This window comes from Canis lupus, chromosome 7 (genome assembly GCF_011100685.1).
Source record: "Canis lupus familiaris isolate Mischka breed German Shepherd chromosome 7, alternate assembly UU_Cfam_GSD_1.0, whole genome shotgun sequence".
NCBI classification, from domain to species: Eukaryota; Metazoa; Chordata; class Mammalia; order Carnivora; family Canidae; genus Canis; species Canis lupus.
In genome coordinates, this window is record NC_049228.1 from 9,727,208 (window position 1) to 9,750,869 (window position 23,662).

The following is a 23,662-nucleotide window of genomic DNA, read 5'->3' on the forward strand; positions in this document are numbered from 1 at the left end:
GCACTGATACTGAGGGACAGACACTTTCCCCACCCATTCCCTCACACCCTACCTCAGCCCGGGGTAAGTGGGGAAGCCACCTGATCTTCCAGACATTGGAGCACCACGTGCCCAATATCAAGGTCTAACTGTATTAGAAATGGAAGGACAGCGAAGCCTGTAGGGAGGCTCTTCTGGAACATTTCATTTGGTTCTTTGAGGCCAGTTAGGGATTTTGGTATCACTTTCCTTGAGGAAAGCCAAAGAGCAGGTGTGACCAGTTACAGAAGAGACCCTGGAATTAGAGACCTGTGTAGGAGGGCCTTGGAGCTTCACCTCTGGAAGGGGCTGTCAGGTATTGGCCACATCCCACCTGAGGGTACCCTGGGGTAGGGTAAAGGATCCAACCTCTGATCCGGGCTGCTGTAGACCTCCACGCCGATTCCAAAGTAAGAGATGTGTCAGACCACAGCAGGTGGAGACATAGCCTTGGACCTGTCCCGTCACAGCCTGGACTCAAGGACTCAGGGGCAGCGACTACGCCTCCAGGAACAATCTCACTACAGCGGGGATCTGGCTGCAACTTAAGGTCTAAGAATCTGGTCCTGTCTGTGCCTCAGTTCCTTCATTTCACCAGCTGAGGAGAGCGGACCTCTTGGCTTCTGGGGTCCTTTCAGCTCTACCTGTCCACGGGCTGTGACCTCCGTGGCGTGGTGAGACCAGCCAGTCACCAGCAGAGGATGGACACCACACAACAAATCCCTCATCACTCAGGGTGAGGGGAGTATAGGACATCCCTGGATGGGGGAGGGGTGAGAACCCGGGTCTTGGCAAAAAGTCGGGGCTAGTCTCCCCCTTCCTGACACAGAAGCAGAAAAGGGGCCAAGACTGTCTGCCAAGACCCAGAGTCTCTCCAGGGCGGGGCAGGGGAAGCTCCTGCTGACTTGCTGGGAGGGGGGAATAGGAAAGGGGAAGGGGGAGGGGGCAGGGGAAGGGGGGAGAGGAGTGGGGGTAAGATGAGGTGAGGTGAGGGGGTAGGGGTGGTGAGAGGGGGTAGGGCTGGGGGGATGGGGTGAGGGGGTAGGCGGGGTGAGGGGAGTAGGGATAGGGTGGGGGGTGAGGGGGTAGGGATGGGGGTGGGAGGGGTGGGGAGTAGGAATGGGAGGGGTGGAGGGGTGAAGGGGGTAGGGATAGGGGTGGGGGTGAGAGGGGTAGGGATGGGGGTGGGAGGGGTAGGGGGTAGGGATAGGGTGGGAGGGGTGGAGGTAAAGATGGGGGTGGGGGGGTGGAGGGATAGGGGGTGAGGGGGTAGAGGTGGGGGTGAGTGGGGTAGGAATGGGGTGGGGGTGAAGGGGGTAGGGATGGGGTGGGGGTGAGGGGGGTAGGGATGGGGGTGGGAGGGGTGGGGGGGTGAGGGTGTAGGGATGGGGTGGGGGTAGAGATGGGGGTGGGAGGGGTGGAGGGGTGAGGGGGTAGGGGTGGGGGATAGGGGGTGAAGAGGGTAGGGGTGGGGGTAGAGATGGGGGTGGGAGGGGTGGGGGGTGAGTAGGGTAGGGATGGGGTGGGGGCGAGGGGGTAAGGATGGGGGTGTGGGGTAGAGATGGGGGTGCAGGGGGTAGGGATGGGGGGTGAGGGGCTCCCCCGCGCCGCCAGCCCTAACCCTGAGCCTGTGGGCGGGGCGGGCGGCAGGAAGGCCCGCTCCCTCCCGTGGCTCGGGGGCGGGGGCGGGGGCGGGGGCGGGGGGGGGTGCTCAGCTGGCGGGGCGGCCCCCCTGCGGCGCCCGGAACTCGGGCAGGCTCCAGGTGCGCAGCGGCGGCGCGTCGCGCTCCACGTCCTCGGAGACGGTGCGGATGTGGCCGGCGAAGGGCGAGACGCGCGCGCGGGGCCCGCGGGGGTCCAGCGCGGGGGCGCGGGGGGGGCGCAGGCTCCAGGGCCGGGGGCGGGGGCGGGCGGCGGCGTCGCGCTGCGCGCGCTCCAGGACCTCCTGCAGCACCGAGCGGAAGAGCCGCGACACCTCGTGCACCTCGGGCTCGCGCTCGGCCAGCAGCTGCCGGAACCTGCGCGGGACGAGGGGCGCCTGGGCGGGGGTCCCGCGCCCTCCCTGCCGGGAGCCTCCCCTGCGGCCCCGCCCCGCCCCGCCCCGCCCCGCCCGCCACCTCCCGCCTCCCTGGGCCGCAGCTTCCTCACCTGGAAGCCGGGGTCCTAGCGGCCCTCCGTGGGGGTTCGGAGCCACCGGCTGCAAAGACGCTGAGCTGATCTCAGGTGAGACGCCGCCGGGGCAGTCAGGGGAGCCTGGGCCTCCCCGAGTGAGGCTTCCCGGGGGGCCCCTCCCTCGCCCCCCCCCCCCTCGCAGGCCCTAGTGGTCTCTTGCAAATGTGTATCTGTGCAATGACCGCCCTGCCACCTGCCACACTCCCTCCAGAGCCCCGGCCACCCGCTGGGCGAGGATTTCCTGGGCCTCAAACGTGCCTGCCTAGGGCTCCACACGAAGGAGGCTGGTTAGCAAGTCCCTTGAACACCTGGTTTCCTCCACCATATGGAGAATCGGGAAATGTGAGGGGACCATCATGACCCTATGTGTGTATGTATGAGGTTTGGTTTACCAGCCCGGATTCTCTCATCAGCACCACCCCCAGGACTCACCCCACCCCTGTCCCCAGGTGCTTCTGGAAGTAGGTACACTTTGAGGGGGGCGGGGATTGCATAGGACGGAACAAGAGAAACTGGGTAAGAGTCTCAGCCTGGAGGAAGAAAGGGGGCGGAGGGTGCAAAAGACTACAAGATCCAAAGGGGCATGGATAGGACTGGAGAAGGAGTTTTAAGGAGATTTTCCAAGAAAGAAAGAGGTACAATAGATGCTTACATTGGTTAAAGAGATAGGTGATTGAAGATTGGAGGCATGTTCAGGTGTTTTACGGTGGATCTGCATCCCTTTACTAGTGTTTGAGAGGTGCAGATGAAGAAGACCTCGAATAACTTTTGAAATTACTGTTGGTTGTCGGACTACACTTCTCTGACTTTAACATGAATCCAACCAAGACTGGGGCACGTGGGTCAGAGCTTTATTCAGGGACATTGTTGTACCTAAGCTCTAAATCTCTAAATGCTCAGTGCCCCAGGGCTCTGAACACCCCGCATACACACTTATGCACATGTGCAGACACATGCACGCATAGTCCCTTGAGGCAAACTAATACGAATGCTAGTGTGAACTAGGATACTGAAGACTGAACTCTGGGAAGACTATCTGGAAAGCCTTTCTAAGAAGGGAATATGGAAGATGAACCGACGAAGGAGAAAGAGCCCGCTGTGTTAAAATCCGGGGCAATGATAATCCAGGGAGAACAGAAAGCTCAAAGGCCTGGGGTCCTCTCCCATCAAAAGTCATGTGCCTCCTGCCTGCTGCCTCCCTCTGAACCCCGGCTCTGGCCTGGTGTTCTATGGGCTCTTGCAGAGTCTTGCTTCTGCCCTGTTCCTTTTACAGATCTCTGGGTCATCCAGGGGCCCTGGCTGCCATCCTGGGGGCCTCAGGCCCCTGCTGCCACACCCCTGCAGCCTGCGGTGCCGCTCCTTTTACAGGTCCCTGGGTCATCCAGGGGCCCTGGCTCGCGTCCTGGGGGCCTCGGGCCCCTGCCCCTGCAGCCACACCGCCGCAGCCTGCGGTGCAAGGCCTGGCCTGGGAGGGGGGTGGGGGTTACCTGAGGATGGCGGGCCCGCAGTAGGATGGGTGGATCTTGGCACAGACGTCCTCTAGCTGCAGCCGCTCGCCAGGGCTGAGGTCGTAGGTGGGCCGCGGCGCGCTGGCCAGCCAGCTGTAGTCCACGCCGGTGCAGACCTTCCTGAGCGCGTTACTGCGCTCCCATTGCTGCCTCTCGGCCTCCCGCATCTGCCCCGCCAGCTCCATCATGAGCGTCTCCAGCACCATCTCAGCCGGCCTCCGGGGGGACAGCCGCGGGGGGGCTTCATTCCAGCGAAGCCAGGGGATGAGGGCCATGGCCCCCCTCGGCCCTGCTGACGCAGGGCGGGAGTGCGTCTCTCTTGGGCCGCTCTGTCGGTTGAGTTGGGGGGGAGGAGAGGGGGAGGGAGGAGAGCCGGGACCCAAGAGAGAGGCCCTGCCCGCCCTCACAGCTGGAAGGCCCGGATGGGGGCTTAACCTCTCTGAGCCATCACTTCTAATTCTGCAAGACAAGATTGGGCTGTCGTGAGAAGCAGTTGTGAATAAACTTGGGGTGCTCTAAGACTCATACCGCGTAAGGGTATGAGAGTCTCATGGACCCCTAGTGCACCCCGATGGCTGAGCCCAGAGAAGATGCCTCCTGAATCCCGGCTAACTCCAAACAAAGAAGGAAATAAACTGTGTGCGGCTGAGCACGAGCTTATCCTTGCAATTTAAGGGGAGAAAATCCATGACACTTTAGGGAAAACTAACTGGAGAACACCTGCATTTCTTAACGCCCCTGCCTGTTGCTGAAGGAAGTTTGGAATTGGTTGGGGTTGCCGTCATCCTGCCAAAGACACAGCTTACCTACCATTCATTCGTTCATCCGGAAGCATTAATGAAGGGCTGTGTCCACATCTGCGGAGGAACACAAACACGAAAGCACGTCAGGGCTGCTGCTGTCCCGCAGATGTCAGTGGGAAGAGGTAATGTGGTGGGTGAAGCATAGTGTCAGTACTGATGGGGAGGGAAAGGAGTGACTCTAGGTGACAGAGGGGGTCAAAGAGGGCTTGTGAACAAGAGTGGGCTGAAGGGGGAGTGTGGGCTTCAGGCACACGGACCATTGGAGAAGCTGCCCCCGGTGGAGGACCCAGCGATGGTACAAGGTGAGCCGTGTGCAAGGAGCATCAGGTGCAGGAGCAGCGACCTGAGCTCATCATAGTTCCACGAGGTCTTACACAAGACAGGTTTGGTGAACGACTGACTGGATGGATGGACAGGTGGATGGATGGATGGACGGACGGATGGATGGAGAGATGGGTAAATGAACTGCCATCCCAGGATGCCTGTCAGAAGCGGTTTTGTGCCTCTGACGACAGTGAAGGTGAGGACCATTCCTGGACCAAAATCTGAAGTGGGTCTTTGAGGTGCCCCAGCTCCCCCATCTATGCCTTTCCCTCTCCAGGAAGCTCCCCGTTCCGTACACCAATGGTCTTCCTGCCCAGACCCCCCAGATGCCGATGAACTCAGTCTCAACAATGGCCATGAGGCGTGGAGATACGCACAGTTGTAGGCAGCCCTCCCACCACCCTCAGAGAAATGTTAATGCTGGAGAATCGGGCACAAATAGGAAATGTATTATGGGGAAACAATAGCCTCCTGGGTGGGGGGGTGGCAGCAATCAAACCTCCTCTTTACCTGTGAATAACCAATTCCCTTAGCAACCATTATATTTAGGAAATGTAAAACTTTCATCCTCCACTCAGCCTGAGTCTGTCACTGGTTGGGCCTCAGATTACACCCGGGCTCCTTCCTGAGAGGTCGGAAGGGAAGGACACAGACCCTCAGACCCTCTTCTTGGGGTCAGGACAGTTAGGACCTTTAGTTCTCCGCCCTTAACTGCTTCATGTGTTCAGAATAATAAGGCTGGGCAGTGGGGGGGGGGGGCGGGGGGGGGAGTGGGGGATGCAGGTGGGCTGTGCTCCGTCCTGAGAGCCACGAGCCCCAGGAGCCTCTTCCCAAGGCCAGGGATCTGACTGAATCAGGCAGTGGGACACCTTGCAACTGGATGTGCTACGTTTCCTATAGTAGCAGGTGTTTGTGTTTTTACAAATACATGGGTCAGGTTGGTGCTGAGTGAATGGTGTCATTTCAGGTGTTCATTCAACCCGTGAAGGGCCCTCCAAATATGGATGGGTTGCCAGTTCCCGCAGGGGCTGCTGGCGGTGCTCAGCCACTCGTAGCCCCACGCTGTCTCCAGTGCCCCTCCCTCCCCTGCCTGGGACTTGGCACTAGGGTCAGCTCCTCTCTGGAAGCGTTTCCTGACACGCTTTTCCTGATGTGACCACTCCCCACTTTGTACCCTGCCTATACTCTGTACAGACATTTTTCACAGCACCAGGAACGCTTTATGGAGTGTGACCGTCTACTCCCCCACTCTGTGTGTCATATGTGGGCGAGGACCGTGCCCTATTCTGCTTCCATCCCTGCTGCTGGATAGCACCGCAGTGGTGCTTAATAAAGACCAAACAAATGAATGAGTGAGTGAATGCATGAACAAAGGAATCAATTAGGAATGAATGAATGCATGCATGATGATGAAAGAGCAAGCCCAGGGGCGCCTGGGTGCCTCGGTGGTTGAGCATCTGCCTTTGGCTCAGGGCGTGATCCCAGGTTGGGTCCAGGGATCAAGTCCCATATCCAGCTCCCCACAGGGAGCCTGCTTCTCCCTCTGCCTGTGTCTCTCATGAATAAATAAATAAAATCTTAAAAAAAAAAAAAAGAAAAGAAAAGAAAAAAGAGCAAGCCCCACCAATCTGACCTCCCTTGAATGAGGGGGCTTTTGTCAGCGGCCATGGGAAGGACAATTTCCTCTGGCTGCCATGGTTCCACATTCTCCCATCACTCAGAGACCCCTCCTGAGGATGAGAGATTGGCTGAGCTGTGGGGTCATGAGGATATGTGGGGTCCCCCTGCCAGGATGGTTCCCCCATCTCTGCTAAGAGCCTCACCTTATAAGGTTTCCACATTTGGCCCTGGCTCTCCTTCCCCAGGAAGACTTCTTAGGTAAACCTCCCACAACCCCTCCACCCCAGCATGCCCCCACCATCACCAGGCCATACTGCACCTGCCCCTGAATGCTGGGCACCCATCCCTTGAGCTGCACCAGCCCGGAAGGTGAATGAATGAAGAAGAGACTGGTGAGGCTCAGGGTGGAGGGATGTGATGCCCTTGAATGAATGTAACCTGCCTCAAGCATCCTCCCCCCCAAACACCCTCATCTCCCCGCCACACCCCCACCGACAGCACATTCCCAACTCACCTGAGGCTTCCCAGCCCAACCACACTGACCACGCTTTCCTCTGAAGAGAACCTTTCCTTGGCTTCCATTAGAGCACAATCGTTGGTCTAGGTCCTGCCCTGGTCTGACTCGTACCTTGATATTTCTCCGGACTTGCTCTCAGACCCTAGAGGGGCTCCCCTCCCCTGTCTTTCCTTGGGTTGTCGCTGTCCCTTGGGCCTCTGTCTGAGGCTGTCTTATTTTAATAGGCTCCAACCTTTCACACACTCCAACTACTTCGTCAGAAACCATTTGTCTCAAGAACTCCAGGTCGTGGTGTCCAGATGCTTCCTGGGCCCTTCCCCTAGCATGTTCCAGTCGCACCCTAACCCACAGCTCCCACATCCCTCCCCTGTGGCTGCTGCTTCTCCTGGGGCCCCAGTGTGGCAGTGGGCATGATCTACTCGCCCAGACTGATGCACCACCCTCATCTCATCCCTTTGCCTCATCTGTCAAATCTTGCATCCAAATCCTGTTGATTCTTACAAATTTAAGAATTGTAATTCTCCTAAATCTGTTCTCTGTCTCCCCCTTTAGTTTAGGTCTTGACCATCTGTCAAGTATATTACAGCTGCCGCGCTGCCTCCCAGCTGGCAACTCAGGGCTGGTCCTTCTGATCCAATCTCTATTTTCCTTTTGTTGTGGTTTTTAAAAAGTAAATAACATAAAATTTACAGTCAGAAACATTTTTCAGTGTACGGTACAGTGGTGTTAACTATAAGCACTTTGTTAGGCAACAGATCTCTGGCACTTTTTTCATCTTGCAAAACTGAGATCCCATACCCCTTGAACAGCTTCCACTCAGTGATTTAGAAAACGTGATCTTCTTCTCTTTTCTTTTTTCCTTTTTTCTTATTTTAAGTAGATTCCATGCCAAGCCTGGAGCCTGGTGTGGGGCTTGAATTCATGACCCTGAGATCAAAACCTGAGCTGAGATCAAGAGTCAGATGCTCAACCAACTGAGCTGCTCAGGCACCCTGAGAGTGTGATCCTTCTAAATCCTAAGTCTGATCATGTCACTATTAGAAACCATAACATAGAGCTTGGGGTCTGTGAGCGGTGAGCCTGTCACCCCCATATCTCCCCTCCACCTAACTTCCCTGGCTTCAAAATATCAATAGCAATTTGAAAAAATTAAATAAATTAATAATAATTCCAAATTAGTCACAAAACTCCTGTCAAAATTTTATTTAAAAATAATTGTAATGTGGATTCATTTTATGATGATGTTCGATGTGATGTGGGGTGGGGCCTCCAATAGTAAAAACGTCTGTGGCCTGTGAAGGGCTTTAAATCGCCCTGTGTTTAAGCCCTGAGGTGTTTAAAGCCTTACAGTTATTCCCAACGTCCTTAATATGGCTTCGGATCCTCTATCACGTGGCTCCTGTTTATATCCTCAGCTTCATTCATGTCTCATCAAACTTCCCCTTTCCCCCAGTCCTACTACTACTACTACACACACACACACACAGAATGTGCCCTGCTTTCTCTTGCTTTAAAATTTTTTTTAAATTTTTGCACATATCTAGAACATTCTAGCTTTTTCTTTTCTTTTTTTTTTTTTTTTTTAAGATTTTATGTATTTTTTCATGAGAGACAGAAAGAGGCAGAGGGAGAAGCAGGCTCCCTGCGGGCAGCCCAACACAGAACTTGATCCTAGAACCCCGGGACCATGACTGGAGCCAAAGGCAGATGCTCAACCACTGAGCCACCCAGGTGCCCCTCTTTTTCTTTTTCTTTTACTGAGGTATAATTGACGCATAACATTATAGTAGTTTCAGGTGTACAACATAATGATTCAATATTCGTATCTATTATGAAATGATCACCCAAATAAGTCTAGTTAATATCTGTCCCCATACATGGTTACAACCACTTTTCTTGTGACGAGAATTTTGAAGATCTACTCTCCTACCAACTTTCAAGCATAAAATACAATATCATTAAGTGTAGAGTCATCCCCAGGACTCATTTACTTAATACCTGGAAGCTTGTACTTCTGGGCCCTCCTGTACCCATTTCATCCCCCCCTTCCCACCTGCGGCCTCTGGCAACCACCAGTCTACTCTTCATCTCTGAGCTCAGTTTTTTTGTTTTTGTTTTGTTTTGTTTTAGATTCCACATATAAGTGAGATCACATGGTATTTGCCTTTCTCTGTTGAATTTATTTCACTCAGCATAATGCCCTCAAGACCCATCCACGTTGTTGCAATAGACCACATTTTCTTTATCCATAGAGCACAGCACCCTCAGCACTTTACTGAAAAAAATCTTACTTCAGCTCTTAGCTCATACTCTGCTTCCTTTAGGAGACTCCCAAACCCTCCCCGACTGGGTTCTGGGGCCTCGTCTCTCTGCTCCCAGGCTGCTCTGTGCTTACCCTACCCTGGCACAGCCCCAGCAAACTGTGACTGCCTGTGTGTCCAACTCCCTCTCCAGACTGAGTGAGAAACCAGATCCTGGGCATCATCCACCCAGGACTGAGCACCCAACAGAGGGTCTGGCCTATGGCAAGTGTGCAGTGGATGTCCATAAGTACATAGAGTTGGATTAATCCCAGGGTGATGGGTGGAGTTACCATGTGGTGCTTTAGGCCTCATTGGAGGCCTCTCTCTCTCTCTCTCTCTCTCTGTATACAGCTGGGCTGGAACTCTCCCCAGGGAGTCCCTTCCCCCTCCAAAACTTCTCACTCTTCCTAAGATCCGTTTTAAGGGACCCATCCTTGGGTCAAGCATGATCTCCTCAAAGGGTCTTTTTGTTTCTTGGTCTGGATTTGCATTTGAGCTGGAAGGAGGCAGCGAGAGAACAGCTCGCCATAGAGGGTCCTCCTGTGGCAGGAAATACAGAAGAAAGGGAGGACGGGAGGCACTGGAGACAGCTTTTATCTCCACATCAAACTGGCCTCCAAATATTGGCAGCAAAGCCACTCCAGGCGCGGTCAGGGCACCGCACATTTGCTAGGGTGCCAGGGCAGTGCCGCACATGGAACGTCGCATTCTGGGTGCCTAATGCTTATATGTTACAAATTAGGTTAACAAACTATGAAATAAATATCTTTTGCTTTCTTCCTTGTCAGCTGTACCTTCCTAACAACGTGGAGGCTCAGATTCAAACAGAATTCTTAGACTCTCTGGAGAGAATTCTTTACTAGAATGTGGAGTCATGGGTTGAGCAAGCTCTGGCTCTCAGCCTGTCCCCCTTCTCTTCTCACACCATGAGGGGCCTGCAAAAATGTGGGGACACCCCAGCCTTCACATCCAAGGCCCATCCACATGCCTACCAACAACCACTTGTTGGCCACCCTGAGTCCTGGGCTAGTTCACAGTGGCGATGTCGCCCACTCTGAGGAGGTTGGGCCCCGGAGGAGGCTTGCTCAGGTTCTGGAAGGTGGGGGGAGGCTGCCTGGGCAGGGAGTTCTGGATCTCAGAATCTAAGGCCTGATCTAGAGGGGAGGTGACCTCAGGGTGTGCACATCTTCCCAACCCCCAGACTCCTTGCCCCAGGGGAGTGAGGCCAGAAGAAGGCCCAAGGGTGGTCTAAAGTGCAACCTGGGGCGGGGCCCTTTTCCCCTGGGTGCAAGGCTGTGCCTCCTGACCCGAGCTGGCATCTGGAGACCCCACGGCAGACGGCAGGGGCTGGGGGCAGGGGGCAGGGGGCAGGTTCTGAATGTTCTCCTTTCTCCCCACACTCCCCACCCCCTCCCTGCCCTCCCTGGGCTGGAGCCTTTGACAGAGACAAGGTTTCTGCTGGAGCTATTTCTGTCTCTGGTGCCAGCTGTTGTCCTGGGAGGCTCTTCAGCAGGTCTGATTAAGTTCTTAAAAGGGCAAGAGAGGGAAAGAGGGATAGAGGGAGGGAGAGCCGGACAGAGATGGGCCGGCCACACACACCAGAGGTCACTGGCTGACCCCACGGCATCCCCAGGACCTGACCCTGCGTGAATCTGTGCTGTGGCTGCCTGGGGAAGAATGTGATGGCCAAAGGTGGTCCAACAAAGACACCCAGAAGGTTCATCAGAACAGCAAGTGCGGTCTTCTCTGGGCACTTCACACAATTTGGATTCGACTTCTCCCCACCCCCCAAGTGTGAGTTAAGCCCCTTTCCTCTGTGGCAAAGCCTAACTCGCTGCAGGGTCTTGGGAACACGTGGTGACTCTGGAACCTTCCCATGATGAATGCCTGCTTCCCATTCCCTCAACAGGACTTACAGTCTGCCTCTGATGCACAAACCTTGATCGAATCCTTATTTAAAACGATTAGGATGGGACGCGTGGGTGGCTCAGGGCTTGAGCGTCTGCCTTTGTCTCAGGGTATGATCTCGGGGTCCTGGGATCGAGTCCCATGTCGGGCTCCCTGCATGGAGCCTGTTTCTCCCTCTGCCTGTGTCTCTGCCTCTCTCTCTCTCTCTCTCTCTCTATGTCTTTCATGAATAAGTAAATAGATAGATAGATAGATAGATAGATAGATAGATAGATAATAAATAAATAAATAAATAAAATCTTTAAAAAAATAAAATAATTAGGACATTGGGGGATGTTTGAATATGAACTGGAGGTTAGAGATTGAGTGTCGATCTTCTTAGGTATAAAAGTGGTGTGTCTGGTTGTAGAGGAGTGTAGACAAATAGCCCAACTTAGGAGGCAATCAATGTAGCTGAAGTGTCACGAAATCTGCAGTGTCTGCCATTCAAGTTGGTCAGAAAAATGTCACATATGCAGGCACACACACACACATACACACACACAGGGTAACCTATTAACGGTTGTTTTCTGGGGGGTGGATTTTGTGGGTGTTTCCTGCACTAGTCCTCCCGCTCCCCTGCATCTTGGAGCATGGTCACAATTTAAAAGTTGGGGGGAGGGCGCCTGGGGTGACTCAGTGGTTGAGCATCTGCCTTCGGCCCAGGGCGTGATCCCGAGGGTCCCAGGATTGAGTCCCACATCCGGGCATCCGGCTCCCCGCAGGGAGCCTGCTACTCCCTCTGCCTGTGTCTCTGTCTCTCTCTGTGTGTCTCTCGTGAATAAATAAAATTTAAAAAGAAAAAGTTGGGGGTGGGAATCCAGCTCAAAGCTCACTTTCTGCAGGAAGCCTTCCCAACCCATTCTACCCGCTGGACTTGTGTCCCCAGGGCCTCTGCCTGCGGTTTCTGTCACACATGCCTAAAGCGGGTGGCATCTGTGACTGCCGCGCGTGGGTGCGGAGGGAGCGCATGGGGGGGCTGCGGCCCTTCCCACCTGCCGCCCCACCACACACAGGTGGGAGAGCTGGGTGCCCTCAAGGAGCACCCGGTCAGGAGGGGCAGGAGGACAGGGAGACGTGTCAGGCGGCGGGGTGGGGGTGCCACCCACTGTCCCCAAGGCCACTGCTGTAATCCCAGCCCAGCGCCCCGATGGCCACGGCCGCCCTGCCCTCCGCCGATGGCAGCTCCCAGGAAGCCGCCGCCAAGCCACCTTCACTGGGCCAAGCCTCGGTCCCCCTATCTGTCACATAGAGTCGTCAGGGTACCCACTTCACAGGACTGTGACGATCAGAAAAGGATGTCACATGAGGGCTTTATAGATGAGCCAGGACATTGAGGTTTATGAACTTAAGAAGGGGAAAACAACAACAACAAAACCAAAAATAAACCCAAAACGAAAACCAAAAACCCAAGCCACCCCATCTTTATTTTCAGGAACTTCAACTGAAATGGAGTATATTTCTATCAGTTGTGAATGCAGCCGTGGCCACAGAAGTAGGGGTGGCACCTGTGAGTTCACCTCCAGCGGAGATCACGGGTATTTTCATACCGCTTGAAAGCTGTTATTCTTGAAATATGCTTTATGCTCATCACTACCGTAAACCTGCCACTAGATTCATTATTTCATGTGTTGGTGGAGAGGCACATGTATTACTATATCTCACATTGATTTTTTTTAAAAAAATGTATAAATAGCTACATTTCAGTACAGCTGGTTTCTTTCCTAGCCCTCTGAACTGAATCTTACACATTTAGAAACATTTTGCTAAGAAAGTGTCCAGAGGCTGTAGGGACTTCCAAAGGGGTCTGTAGCATAAAAAATAAAGGACCCTGTGGTTTGGTGCAAACTTGACTCCGCTCTTGTTCCTGGCCTTGCCCCACCCCTGGCTTCTGGTCATGGCATTGGGAGATCTAAGCCCCCTTGGGTGAAGGGAAAGTCAGGTGGGGAGCCTCAGTTTACCCCCACCAGCAGGAAAGCCCTCCCATGCTCTCTCTGCCTTTAGGCATCACTCAGCTAAGTGCTCGTCCATTCACTGCTCTTCCCTCTCCTCCTTCCTTCCCCTTCATTAACCCTCCCACCACCCCCACCACCCCCACCCCACCCCCCAGCTCTTCCTTCAGCCTATTTTTGAACATCCCCGAGGATAGTGCCTTTTCCATGGCTCCCTCGGAGACACTATCACCAGCTGTGGCTCGTTAAATGCGCTAGAAAAACCATCCCCAAGCTCAAGGGCAAGAGGAGTCTGGTTCCAGGCAGTTAGCAGTCAGAGGGGAGTGGGCATGTCCCAGTGGTGGGAACAATCAGGGATGGGCCCTTAGAGGTAGAAGCAAGGCTCCGACACCCCTGCACCGGGCATGAGAGGTTCACCTGCCTCTGGTGAGTCCCAGGCCCCTGGCCCCATGGCCAACCAGGGAGGGAGGGTGGAGTCCTGGCCAGGAAGCTGTTGTCTCAGTACAAAGGGAGCCGCACCCAGGCCCCACCTCCAGAGCAGATCTCTAAGAGCTGCACTGGGTGTCCGCAGGCCAGAGCAAGGGCTGCCTCACGTGCCCCCGCCAGGCCCATGGGCATGGAGCGGCCACTTCACCAGACTGTCTCAAATGGCCCAGGGCGTGGTAGAGCAGGGAGGGTGGCTCTGCAGAAGCCAGAAGCTCTATCTGGGCAGAAGCCTCAAAACAGGTGCAGAGAATAAATGCTCCCCTCTTTGACCTTCCTTCCAGCCCTGTTTTTGCCAAGGTCCAAGGCCAACTTCACATATTTCATATTGACCTTATTTCTTCTTAGCATCTTAGAAAAGGAACCGGTAATCCACCAAGCCGGGTGTGACTCAGCCTGACCTGCTGACCTGTGGGCCTCCAGCCACCTGACAAAGGCCTGCTCCTCTTTTAAGGCTCACCTGTGGGGTCAGCTCCTGGCTGCAGCCTGCCCCTCCAACCCCTGTCCCCCACTGAGGTAGAACTGGGCGCCTGCTGGTGCATGGCAGGAGGGCCTATCCTACCACCATCCGTGACACAGAGATTTCTCACTTTTTTGGTTGTTTCCTTCTCTCCCCCAGTCAGCTATGAGCTCAGTGAGGACAACAGCTATATTTGATGAATCTGCCAGCATGTAATAGGCACTTGATCAGTGGTTCTTGAGTGTATGAATGAATGACACTCCTCATTCTTTCTCTTCTTCCTTCCTTTCTTTCTTTCTTTCCATTCTAAGGCAGAGGTACAGCCAGGAGGGCTGAAGTGCTCAGGCCCAACTGACCATGGTCACGTGGGGCAGGGAACAGGGGCACAGCTGATCCCCAAGAAACTCTACACTGATCTAAAGGTCGCAGCTCAGACATCTCTTCCCAAGCCCAATCCTCTCCCTGGAGCACACGCACATTGCTCCAACCAGGCCACTCTCCCGGGTGTGTCATCGGCACTCCTAGAATGAGGTCTCCATATCACCCATGTGGCTTGGTCATGACCCTGTCCCAAGAGCCTGACTCTGCACCTTGCACTTAGTAGGTACTTGAATCCCAATTCTCAAATCCATGAGAGAATCTCTGGTGGGTCTCACTTCTCTTTCCCCTGCCCTGGGCCTCTCCATCAAAGCAGAAGAGAAAATGCTGGGGCTTGCTGGTTCCAGACCAGGTGGACCTATGGCTTCCCACAGGATAGGTCACGGTCCCGAAGATACCGGGGAGTCCACTGGCCCATGTGGGACAGATGAGGACGGATGAGGCCTCCCCGAGGCCAACTGGGCCCTGGGCTCAGACTGCTCAGTAGGCTGCCCCCAACCAGCCATAGCCCCGAAGCCGCCCCTCCCAGCTCCAGGCTTGGCCCAGCCTCTGCTCCACCATCTAAAAGGTTCCAGGTCAGGTTGCTGTTTCCAGGGTTCAGGTAGTGAAGCCACAGTCTCCCGGGGAGACCACTCTCTTACCTGGCTGAGGTCAGCCTCTCCGGAGGTGAAAGGTCCAGCGGGGGGCCTGCCTTCTGCTTCCCAGCCTGGGGAGGAGAAGAGAGCGTCGGGGGAGAGCAGCGGGGTGCAGGGAAGACTACGTGCTAAGCCTCTCCCTCTTCTTGCTCCTCTGCTGCTGGCTGCTGCTCATGCTCTTCCCTCTCTGTCTGTCTCTCAGAAGTTGTGCTGAGAGAAAACAACCCTGACCGGAGGGATCCAGCCTGGGCTGGTGTTTGTGGGGAGTGTGTGTGTGTGTGTGTGTGTGTGTGTGTGTGCACACGCCTCCCGGGAGGCTGGAGCAGCTCCTCCTGAACCTCAGAGGCAGCGGGCCAGCCCCTGATCTGCAGTTGCCATGGAGACCCACCTAAGCCTCTTTCACCTGGAGCTGTATTATCTGCAGAGAGAGCCCGGCTGACCTGACACTGACGCCTGGGAAGACCCAGGTGGTGCCAGAGCGCCTGCGTCCCGCTGGCGTTCCTCCCTGTGCTCTCGGGGTGCAGGGTGCCCCAGCAGAGGAGCAGACCCGGTGGGCACAGCTGATCCCATTTGGTGCTGCTCACCTCTCCCCACCTACTTCCCTCCTCCAGGAGAGGGGGCGTCTGGGGGCTGGGGCCTGAAGAGCTAGGTCCTCACCTTTGCCTCCACCCCCTCCCCACATCCTTGTGTTTTCCTCTTTGCTGATCAAGATTCTCTCTTTCCCTCAAGGCAAGCTCAAGAGCAGGAAGTTCTGCTGACCTTCTGGAGGAGGGGACGAGGCAGAGGAAAGAATCCAGGGAGAAGAAGGAATGATGTTGAGGTTGAGAGGTAACATGTGGGGCTGGTGGGAGCCTTCAGTGGGTGTTCTCTGGGATCCCACACTTGCGTGTGGGCCTCCTGTCTGTCTTCATGCTCTGGACACTTTATCACTTGCAGGCTATTTGGGTTAGGAGCCCAGTGTGGCCCAGTCTCACCCACCAGACATTAGGGGGCACGACACAGATGCATCTTGCAGGAGGGGGGGATCTAGGATAGTATTAGGGTTCAGAGATAAAGATTTCTGTTTGAATGAAAAAATTCTGTTTGAATGAAAAAATCATCCCTTTTCTAAAACCATGCATTAGTCTTAATACTCCCCCTCAAAGACATCCCCCCCCCCACACACACACACAATTAATGTAAATGAGATCATACGGGTCAATGTTGTCAGCGATCAAAAGGAAGATTTCATGGCAGCAAGGGGTGAGCTTCTGGTCTCCTGACCTGTGACTCTGGGGAACATGCACACAGATGACCGGGTTTTTTTTGTGTGTGTGTGTGTGCGTGTGTGTGTCATCCTTCCTGACACAGCTGGCTCCTTTCCTGCACTTTTCAATGAAGCCTGTGACCAGGAGAGGCAGTCATCCCCTCCCTCCTTCTCTCCCCTGCCTGCAGCCTTGACACCATAACTCAGGAGGGCTTGGCGTTTGTGTTGACTGCTAATTTATTTTGATTTGTTAGCCTGTGGAGGCTTTGTGATTATCCATGCTGAGTGTGAGTTTGTTCTAGAGAGAGAAGGTGGTGGTTGTTTTTTTCTCTCATTTGACATCCGTGGAAGTTGCTGAAGCGTAGTTAAATATTCAGCAGCCATTCAAACAGAGAAACACCAGTGGGGCCCATGACATTGCCTCACAGATGGCACTCGATTAATAAATTGGAGATGTGGAATTACGAAGCTGCTGGGCCCAAGACTAGATTAAAAACCAGGGGGAGATTGGAGAAGGTCTCTGACCCCAGATGTCAGGCTGTCCTTATGGGGGTGCTCCTCATGCTTCCTCCTCCCTGGCTTCCTTCCAGGCTGTTGGGACCATTCCAAACCATTTCTAACCACCCCATCGTGCACTGGGCTTTCAGAGTCCTGCAGAAGGTCTGTGTAGCTCAAATCCTGAATGAGATTGGATTAAGCTGACATAATGTACATAGATAGAGACCGCACTTGCGTTCACTGCACCTCTTCTCTGCAGGCAGCCCTCTCTCCACTCCTATGGCCCCAGTTCCTTCTCCAGGTCAAGGCAGCACTGTATCCGACTACAGGAAACGTGAGAGCACCCCCCTTCCTCCCGGCTGGCTTGCTTAAACCCCGGCTCTCCCTCTCTCTGTCCTTTTTTCCCAACCCCTCCTCCCTCTAGCCTAGTTCAGTCTCAAACACATTAAACAAAAGGAAACCAAGGAGAAAGGCATAATGCATTTCTCATTCATTCATTCATTCATTCACTCACAGAGTGTTTACTGACCACCTACTCTGTGCCAGACAGAGGGTCCATTTCCATGGAATTCACTCACTACTGACTTCTTTTAGATTCCGTCCTGGGTTTTGACAGACTGACCTGAGGGCCCGTGGCAGAAAAAGTTAGCTGTCCACCAAAGCTTCATGCCCCCTTCCCGAGTGTAGACATGTTCCTGGGAAGCAGTTGTTCACAAAGGGACTTCATTACCCAGCCTCATTGGCATGCCATGTGATGACGGAATGTGGGTGGAAGGGGTGTGTGCCACTGCAAGGCCTTGGCTTATGAAAGTCTCCAGTGTGATTTGTCAGCTTCTGTATTTTCCCACTTGCTGATGGGCAGCGAGGACACAGGTCCCTGAGGACGGTGGAGCCGCAGTTTGGAAGGAGCCAAGGTCTAAATTATGTGGAAGGCCACCTGCCAATCACCCATGAAATGTAAGAAATGTATTAGGTCAAGCCATTTGGGGTTTCTCTGCTGCTGCAGTTGGCCCAGCCCTAACTAGTGGAAAACCCTGTGAGAAGGGATGGATGGGGGCGCCTGGGTGGTTTGGTTGGTTGAGCGTCTGCCTTTGGCTCAGGTCATGATCCTGGGGTCCTGGGATCGACCCCCCACATCGGGCTCCCTACACTCAGTAGGGAGTCTGCTTCTCCTTCTCCCTCTGCCTCTGCCACTCCCCCTGCTTGTGTTCTTTCTCTAAAAAATAAATAAAATCTTTTAAAAAGGCAGGGGAGGGGGGGAATGGATGTGGATCCTTTCTACCCTCCCTTGGTCCCCTGGAAATCAGAGCTCTTCTTCCCAAATTTCCCATCTGCAGCCCAAAGAAATTAATTATCCACTCCACATTGTCTTCTGCCTTTGTGCATGAGGCCCCTTTTGCCCCCAAGTTCCCCTGCCTGGGGAAGTCTTACTTATCCCCCGAAATTCAGCTTCAATCGTGAAACCCTAGTAAGTTTTCCTGTCTTCCCAGCTGCTCCCTCCTCTCCACTCCCTGAAGTTTCATTCTTTCTTCTATACATAGAGTCGATCATCATTACTCACAGGTTCCGTATTTGCAAGTTTTCCGACTCGCTAAAATTTGTTATTCCCCAAATCAATGCTCACAGCACTTTTGTGGTCATTCTGGACCTTCACAAAGCATTGAAAAACTTGACTCGCCTGGCAAACACATTCCCAGCTGAGGTTGAACAAAGCGACCCTCTGCCTTCTTGTCTCGGCTCTCACACAGTAAACAAGTGTCCTTTTCACGGTCTAGTTAGTGCCACACTTTTCACACTTGGTGGCTTTTTGTTGGTGATTTCTGTTTGAAATGGCCCCAAGCACAGTGCTGTGTAGGGTTCCTAAGCACAAGAAGGCTGTAACGTGCCTTATGGAGAAAATATACGAGCTTAGTTCAAGTATGAGTTATAGCGCTGCTGGCCCTGAGTTCGGTGTTCACGAATCAACAATATATATGAATAAAGTGTCTTTAACCAGAAATACACATAAAAGTAGGTTATGTATTGGTTGCTCGGCAAAAATGTCATGACCAGAGCCTTTTAGGAACCTAACCCTGTAGTTCCCCCAGAAACAATTGTTCCGTATTTGCTAAGGCAGCATTTGCAGCGACTTCTAGAACAGTACCTCAAATAATGAGGTTCAGCTGTGCTGGACTCTGGTTCTTGAGCACTTGGTTCAGCACCCCCGCAGCGGGAGAGCTCCTCAAGGGCCAGGAGCCCAAGCCATGCTGAACACAGGTTTGTCCTGCACGTAATTTATTTATTTTTAAAAAATATTTTATTTATTTATTCATGACAGGCACAGAGAGAGAGAGAGAGAGAGAGAGAGAGAGAGAGGCAGAGACACAGGCAGAGGGAGAAGCAGGCTCCACACAGGGAGCCTGATGTGGGACTCGATCCCAAGACTCCAGGATCACGCCCTGGGCCGAAGGCAGATGCAAAACCCTTGAGCCACTCAGGGATGCCCTCCTGCATGTAATTTAAAGATGATGGCGAGAGCACCCTGAGCCTGGTGTCTAAGCGAATGTCCCAGACCTGCCCCTGGGCTCTCCTGAACCCAAAAGGGCCCCAGGAGATGACTGTCACAGTCCAAAAACCTGCTCAAGCCACAGACATGAGCCAGGCAGGAATTTGACTGTGAGGTGCTAAGGTGCACCTGGCAGGGGAGGCGGGTGGAGCCGGGGGCTGTCAGAGGGTGGCTGGGAGCCTGGGCATTCCACACTGGGGGGCAGGCAGGGTAGGCCTAAGATAGCAGGGGAGCCCCTTCTGTTCAACCTGGACCTACTTGTGGGAGGAGGGGACCTGGCAGGTAGCACTGAGCGAGATAAAATAAAACCTGAAGCGGCCCGGGGTGCTGTGAGCCCTCTGGGTGGGTGCCGATGAGAGTCCGTGGAGGGGATGCCCTGGGGCCTGGGAAGAAAGATGTAGGAGAAGGTGTGACCGTGTGGCAGGATTGTCACACATGGACCTGAACCTCGCAGGTGGATCTTCATAGAGTCTATTTTTCTTTTTTGAAGATTTGATTTATTTATTCACGGAAAACACACAGAAAGAGGCAGAGTCACAGGCGGAGGGAGAAGCAGGGTCCATGCAGGGAGCCCGAGGTGGGACTCGATCCTGGAACTCTGGGATCACACCCTGGGCCCAAGGCAGACGCTCAACCTCTGAGCCACCCAGGTGTCCAGGATCTTCATAGAGTCCAAACTCAGTTCCCAAGGACAAACATCAGCGAGCCCAGAGCAACGAAAGGCAGCAGGCTGGCGGTTAGTCCACCGTCTGCCTACCAGGAGGAGGGAGAGGGAGGATTGTTCGGGCACTCTGGCCTGGATGGCGGTGAGACGTGACACCCATGGGGAAGCCGGGTCTGGCTCTGGCTGCGTGGACGTGGCTGTGTGACTCCCAGGGGAGAGACCAGTGACCAGCTCCACGGGCAGAAGAAAGCGTTTGGGTAAAGGTACAGATCTGGGGGTTGTCAGGGGCAGGGTGAAGGCGCAACGTGGGGCACAGGTGAGCAAACCCAGATCATAGAGGACCACGCGAGAGAGGAGAGCCTGGGCCAGAGCCCCAGGCCGGGAGGAGCAGGCCGAGAGGGCGCCAGGGAGCTGGGAGCCCCGTGGTCCGGCTGCTGGCCGCCCAGGCCCGAACAGAGCAACACAGGGAACCCAAGTTAGCCCCCCTGCCACCCCAAGGGCTGTGTCTCCCCGGTGCTCTGACACCATCCCAGGGCCCTGGCAAAACTCCGGGCTGTATTAAATCACACATGAGTGTTTAGAAAAGGGAGTGGAGGTCAAGCAGAGTCAGCAGGTATTTACGGGCCCCTGGCCCCGGGCAGCACCCTCAGAGAGACCGCAGGAAGGGGGGTCAGGGGACGGCAGCGTGAGGCACCTGGTGTCCCTATCACACCCCCGTGGCCCGCCTCTGCTCCGAGCGCAGCTCTGAAGGGCAGTTCTGTTGCAAGCCAGAGACTCCCAGCTCAAGCTCACGACCCCCGGAGGCTGAGGAAGCCTGCTGGGCCCACCTGCAAGTGCCGTCCCCAAGCGTGGGGCGGCTGGTGTCGCTGGGGACAGACTTCACCCTACAGGCAGGGCACCCTACTGGCAGAGAAAGGCTCCAGACTCCCGTGCATCAGGTCAGCCGTTCTCAGAGGTGTGATGTCACAATTCCCAGGGGCCCCCTCGGGAAGCAAGGTCACCTGCTGCCCCCGGGACGGTGGCCTTGCTACCACACCCTAGGCTGATGTGTTAGCACCTTCCCATCTCACTCTCCTGTGCCCTCACTCCTGCCTCCTCCCAAGCCCCAGGATCTGCCCCCACGTCCTTGTCCTGGGCTCTGCTTCTAGAAAAGTCAGAAGGGAAAAGTAAAAATGTAGGGGTGCTGTGCGACCACCAAGAGGTCAAGTAGCGTGATGCCTGGGAAGAGCCATTAGCAACAGGGAGGTGGCGCAGGGGACCCTGCCATTGGAGCACGGGGACAGGACCAGTACCCCCTGGGCAGCCACCCCAGCATGCAGACACTTCTTGCTCTGTGCCACCCTTAACCCCAGGCTCAGCCTCGGTCCCCAGAATTATTCCCTCAACCAGAGTGTACTGAAGGGTTAGTGGACAAACAGAATGCATGGCTTTCGCCACACCCTGCACTGCAAACTGCATCGACTCCTCTCAGCCACTGCCAGGCCCCCCTCTCTGATGCCTGGGCCCCCTGCCCTGCTGGCTCCTGAACAGCCGTCCTCCACGTAGGGAGGTGCTCCCACAGCACCTCCCCGAGGGCCAGGCTTGCTCATTCGATGACACTGCCAGGTGAGCCACGGTGAGAGGCCTCGGGTCTGAGTGACCCCGACCTCCGTGGGGATCCCACGTCGTGCAGGGTGCCTTCTCCCACAGTGGCTTTTTACAGAGAACACAGGCCAAGGACAACAGACTGGCTGATCCAGTGCAATCTTTCCCCACAAGTTAGAGCAGATGCCTTACTGACGCACGCAAAGGCCCAAGAACAATTCTTTCTGGAAGTCTTTCCCCCAAGGTCCTTTATGATAGACTCATAAGTAGCCAGAACGTACCCGAGCCAAGTGCTCTGTGTTCATTCACCACATCCGCCTCCCTGCACCGCCAGGCCCCCATGCATCTCCCCAGCAAAGGGTCACTATGCAGGGACTTTGTGGCACCAGCCCCGGGCTTGGTGCCAAGGGGGGAGGTGGAGAAGGCAGGCCCATCGGTGCCCTCGGGGGCTTCCAGCCACAGGAGGGGGAGCTAGGCTGTGTGCCCCTGGACTGACAGCACCACAGAGATCCAGGGACACCCCGGGAGGGCAGCCCCTGGCTTCCCAGCCCCCACACGCTCTCCCATACCATACACACCCCGTCTCTTGAGCACCCACTGAGATACTGAGCTGGCAAACACACAGCACAGCAGGTGGGTAATAAAGCCGGGACAATAACCTATGCCCATTTCTTCCAAACCTCCGCTGCCCACTGCTGCCTTGAAGGCATCCACAAATCGGACAGAGGCCCCAGGGCACACAGACCCTCAGCCTTGGTCCTGAGCACCAAACACATCTTGTTTTCTGTGTTACAGGTGCTTTACCTGGAGACGATAAGGAGGTGGGGTGTGTGTGTGTGTTGGGTGCAATTCCATTCTACTTGCTCTTCACATAATCCTGGAAGGCTGCTTGGAAGAGGAGGTATTTCAGCAGTCTTCCAAATAAATAGATATACTTGGCCGATTAAGGAGGGACACCAGGGGCAGGAGGGGTAGGGATTGAATCTGAAGTCCAGAGCTGGTGAAAGAGTCAGGATATCAGCTGGGGCTGAACAACTGGCCTGTGTAAGACCCTCTGTTGGCTGCTGGAAGTTGCCAGAAGGTAGCAGCAAGGCTCCCCAGGGGTTCTTTCAACCTGTGCCCTTGGTTCTTTCCTCAGAAGAGAAAACAAAAGCACTTTAACCTCCTCTGGCCAAACAATCAGTCTGGAAAGAAAAAGAGAAGGGCAGCCCGGATGGCTCAGCGGTTTAGCACCGCCTTGGGCCCAGGTCGTGGTCCTGGAGACCCGGGATCGAGTCCCATATCAGGCTCCCTGCATGGAGCCTGCTTCTCCCTCTGCCTGTGTCTCTATCTCTCTCTCTGTGTCTCTCAAGAATAAACAAATGAAATTTAAAAAAAAAGAAAAAGAGCAGAGCCATCCAATCGTCCAACCGTCCATAGAGGATCAAGGGCCCAGAGGTCTACAAAGCAATGTCGAGGCCCCAACATGTTTCTCACTGGGGCAAGAGGCCCCTTTCCCTTCTGGGTGGGAGCTGCCAGCTGCCTGGAATCTCTGCAAACCTTGTGGGGAGGAAATTGGAAACAGGAATTGAAAAACTAGGATTCCAAAGCTTGTCCTGACACATACCGGAAGCAATCTAGCTGTCCACCAACGGGGCGGCCACTTACAAATAAGCCACGTCAACAGGCCAGACTTCACCCAGAGTAAGACAATATTTATGCCGACATTCGCTTTCCAGCTTCCCATCCTGTAGAAACAGCTGGACCCACCAGGGTGAGTGTACACGTGGAGAAAGGCGAGGAGACGGAAAACGCAGCCAAGAGAAGTCCAGTGTTGTGCTGGAATCAACGTATTGGCCGAGGCAAAGAATAGGACTGCACGTGTGCTGGGATTCGAATTGGGGCTACACTGCCCTTTTAAACCAGAGTATAATATTAAAAAAGGGCCCTTGAAGGGAAAGAGTGGCTTTTCCGTTTGCACTCGGTTCACTATTTTCTTGCTGTACGTGAAGCTCAGAGAGAACTG

At 54.6% G+C, this 23,662-nt stretch overlaps 1 protein-coding gene across 1 annotated transcript; it reads right to left on the reverse strand.

The window, feature by feature from the left end:
* Positions 1-1,729: 1,729 nt before the first annotated feature.
* On the reverse strand, positions 1,730-15,581 carry RD3 (RD3 regulator of GUCY2D). Its single transcript, XM_038541741.1, has 4 exons — positions 15,127-15,581; positions 4,509-4,555; positions 3,678-4,157; positions 1,730-2,036 (listed from the first exon to the last, which is right to left on the reverse strand). The coding sequence occupies exons 3-4, from the start codon at positions 3,971-3,973 to the stop codon at positions 1,730-1,732; spliced, it is 603 nt and encodes a 200-aa protein (XP_038397669.1). The 5' UTR covers positions 3,974-4,157; positions 4,509-4,555; positions 15,127-15,581.
* Positions 15,582-23,662: the final 8,081 nt, after the last annotated feature.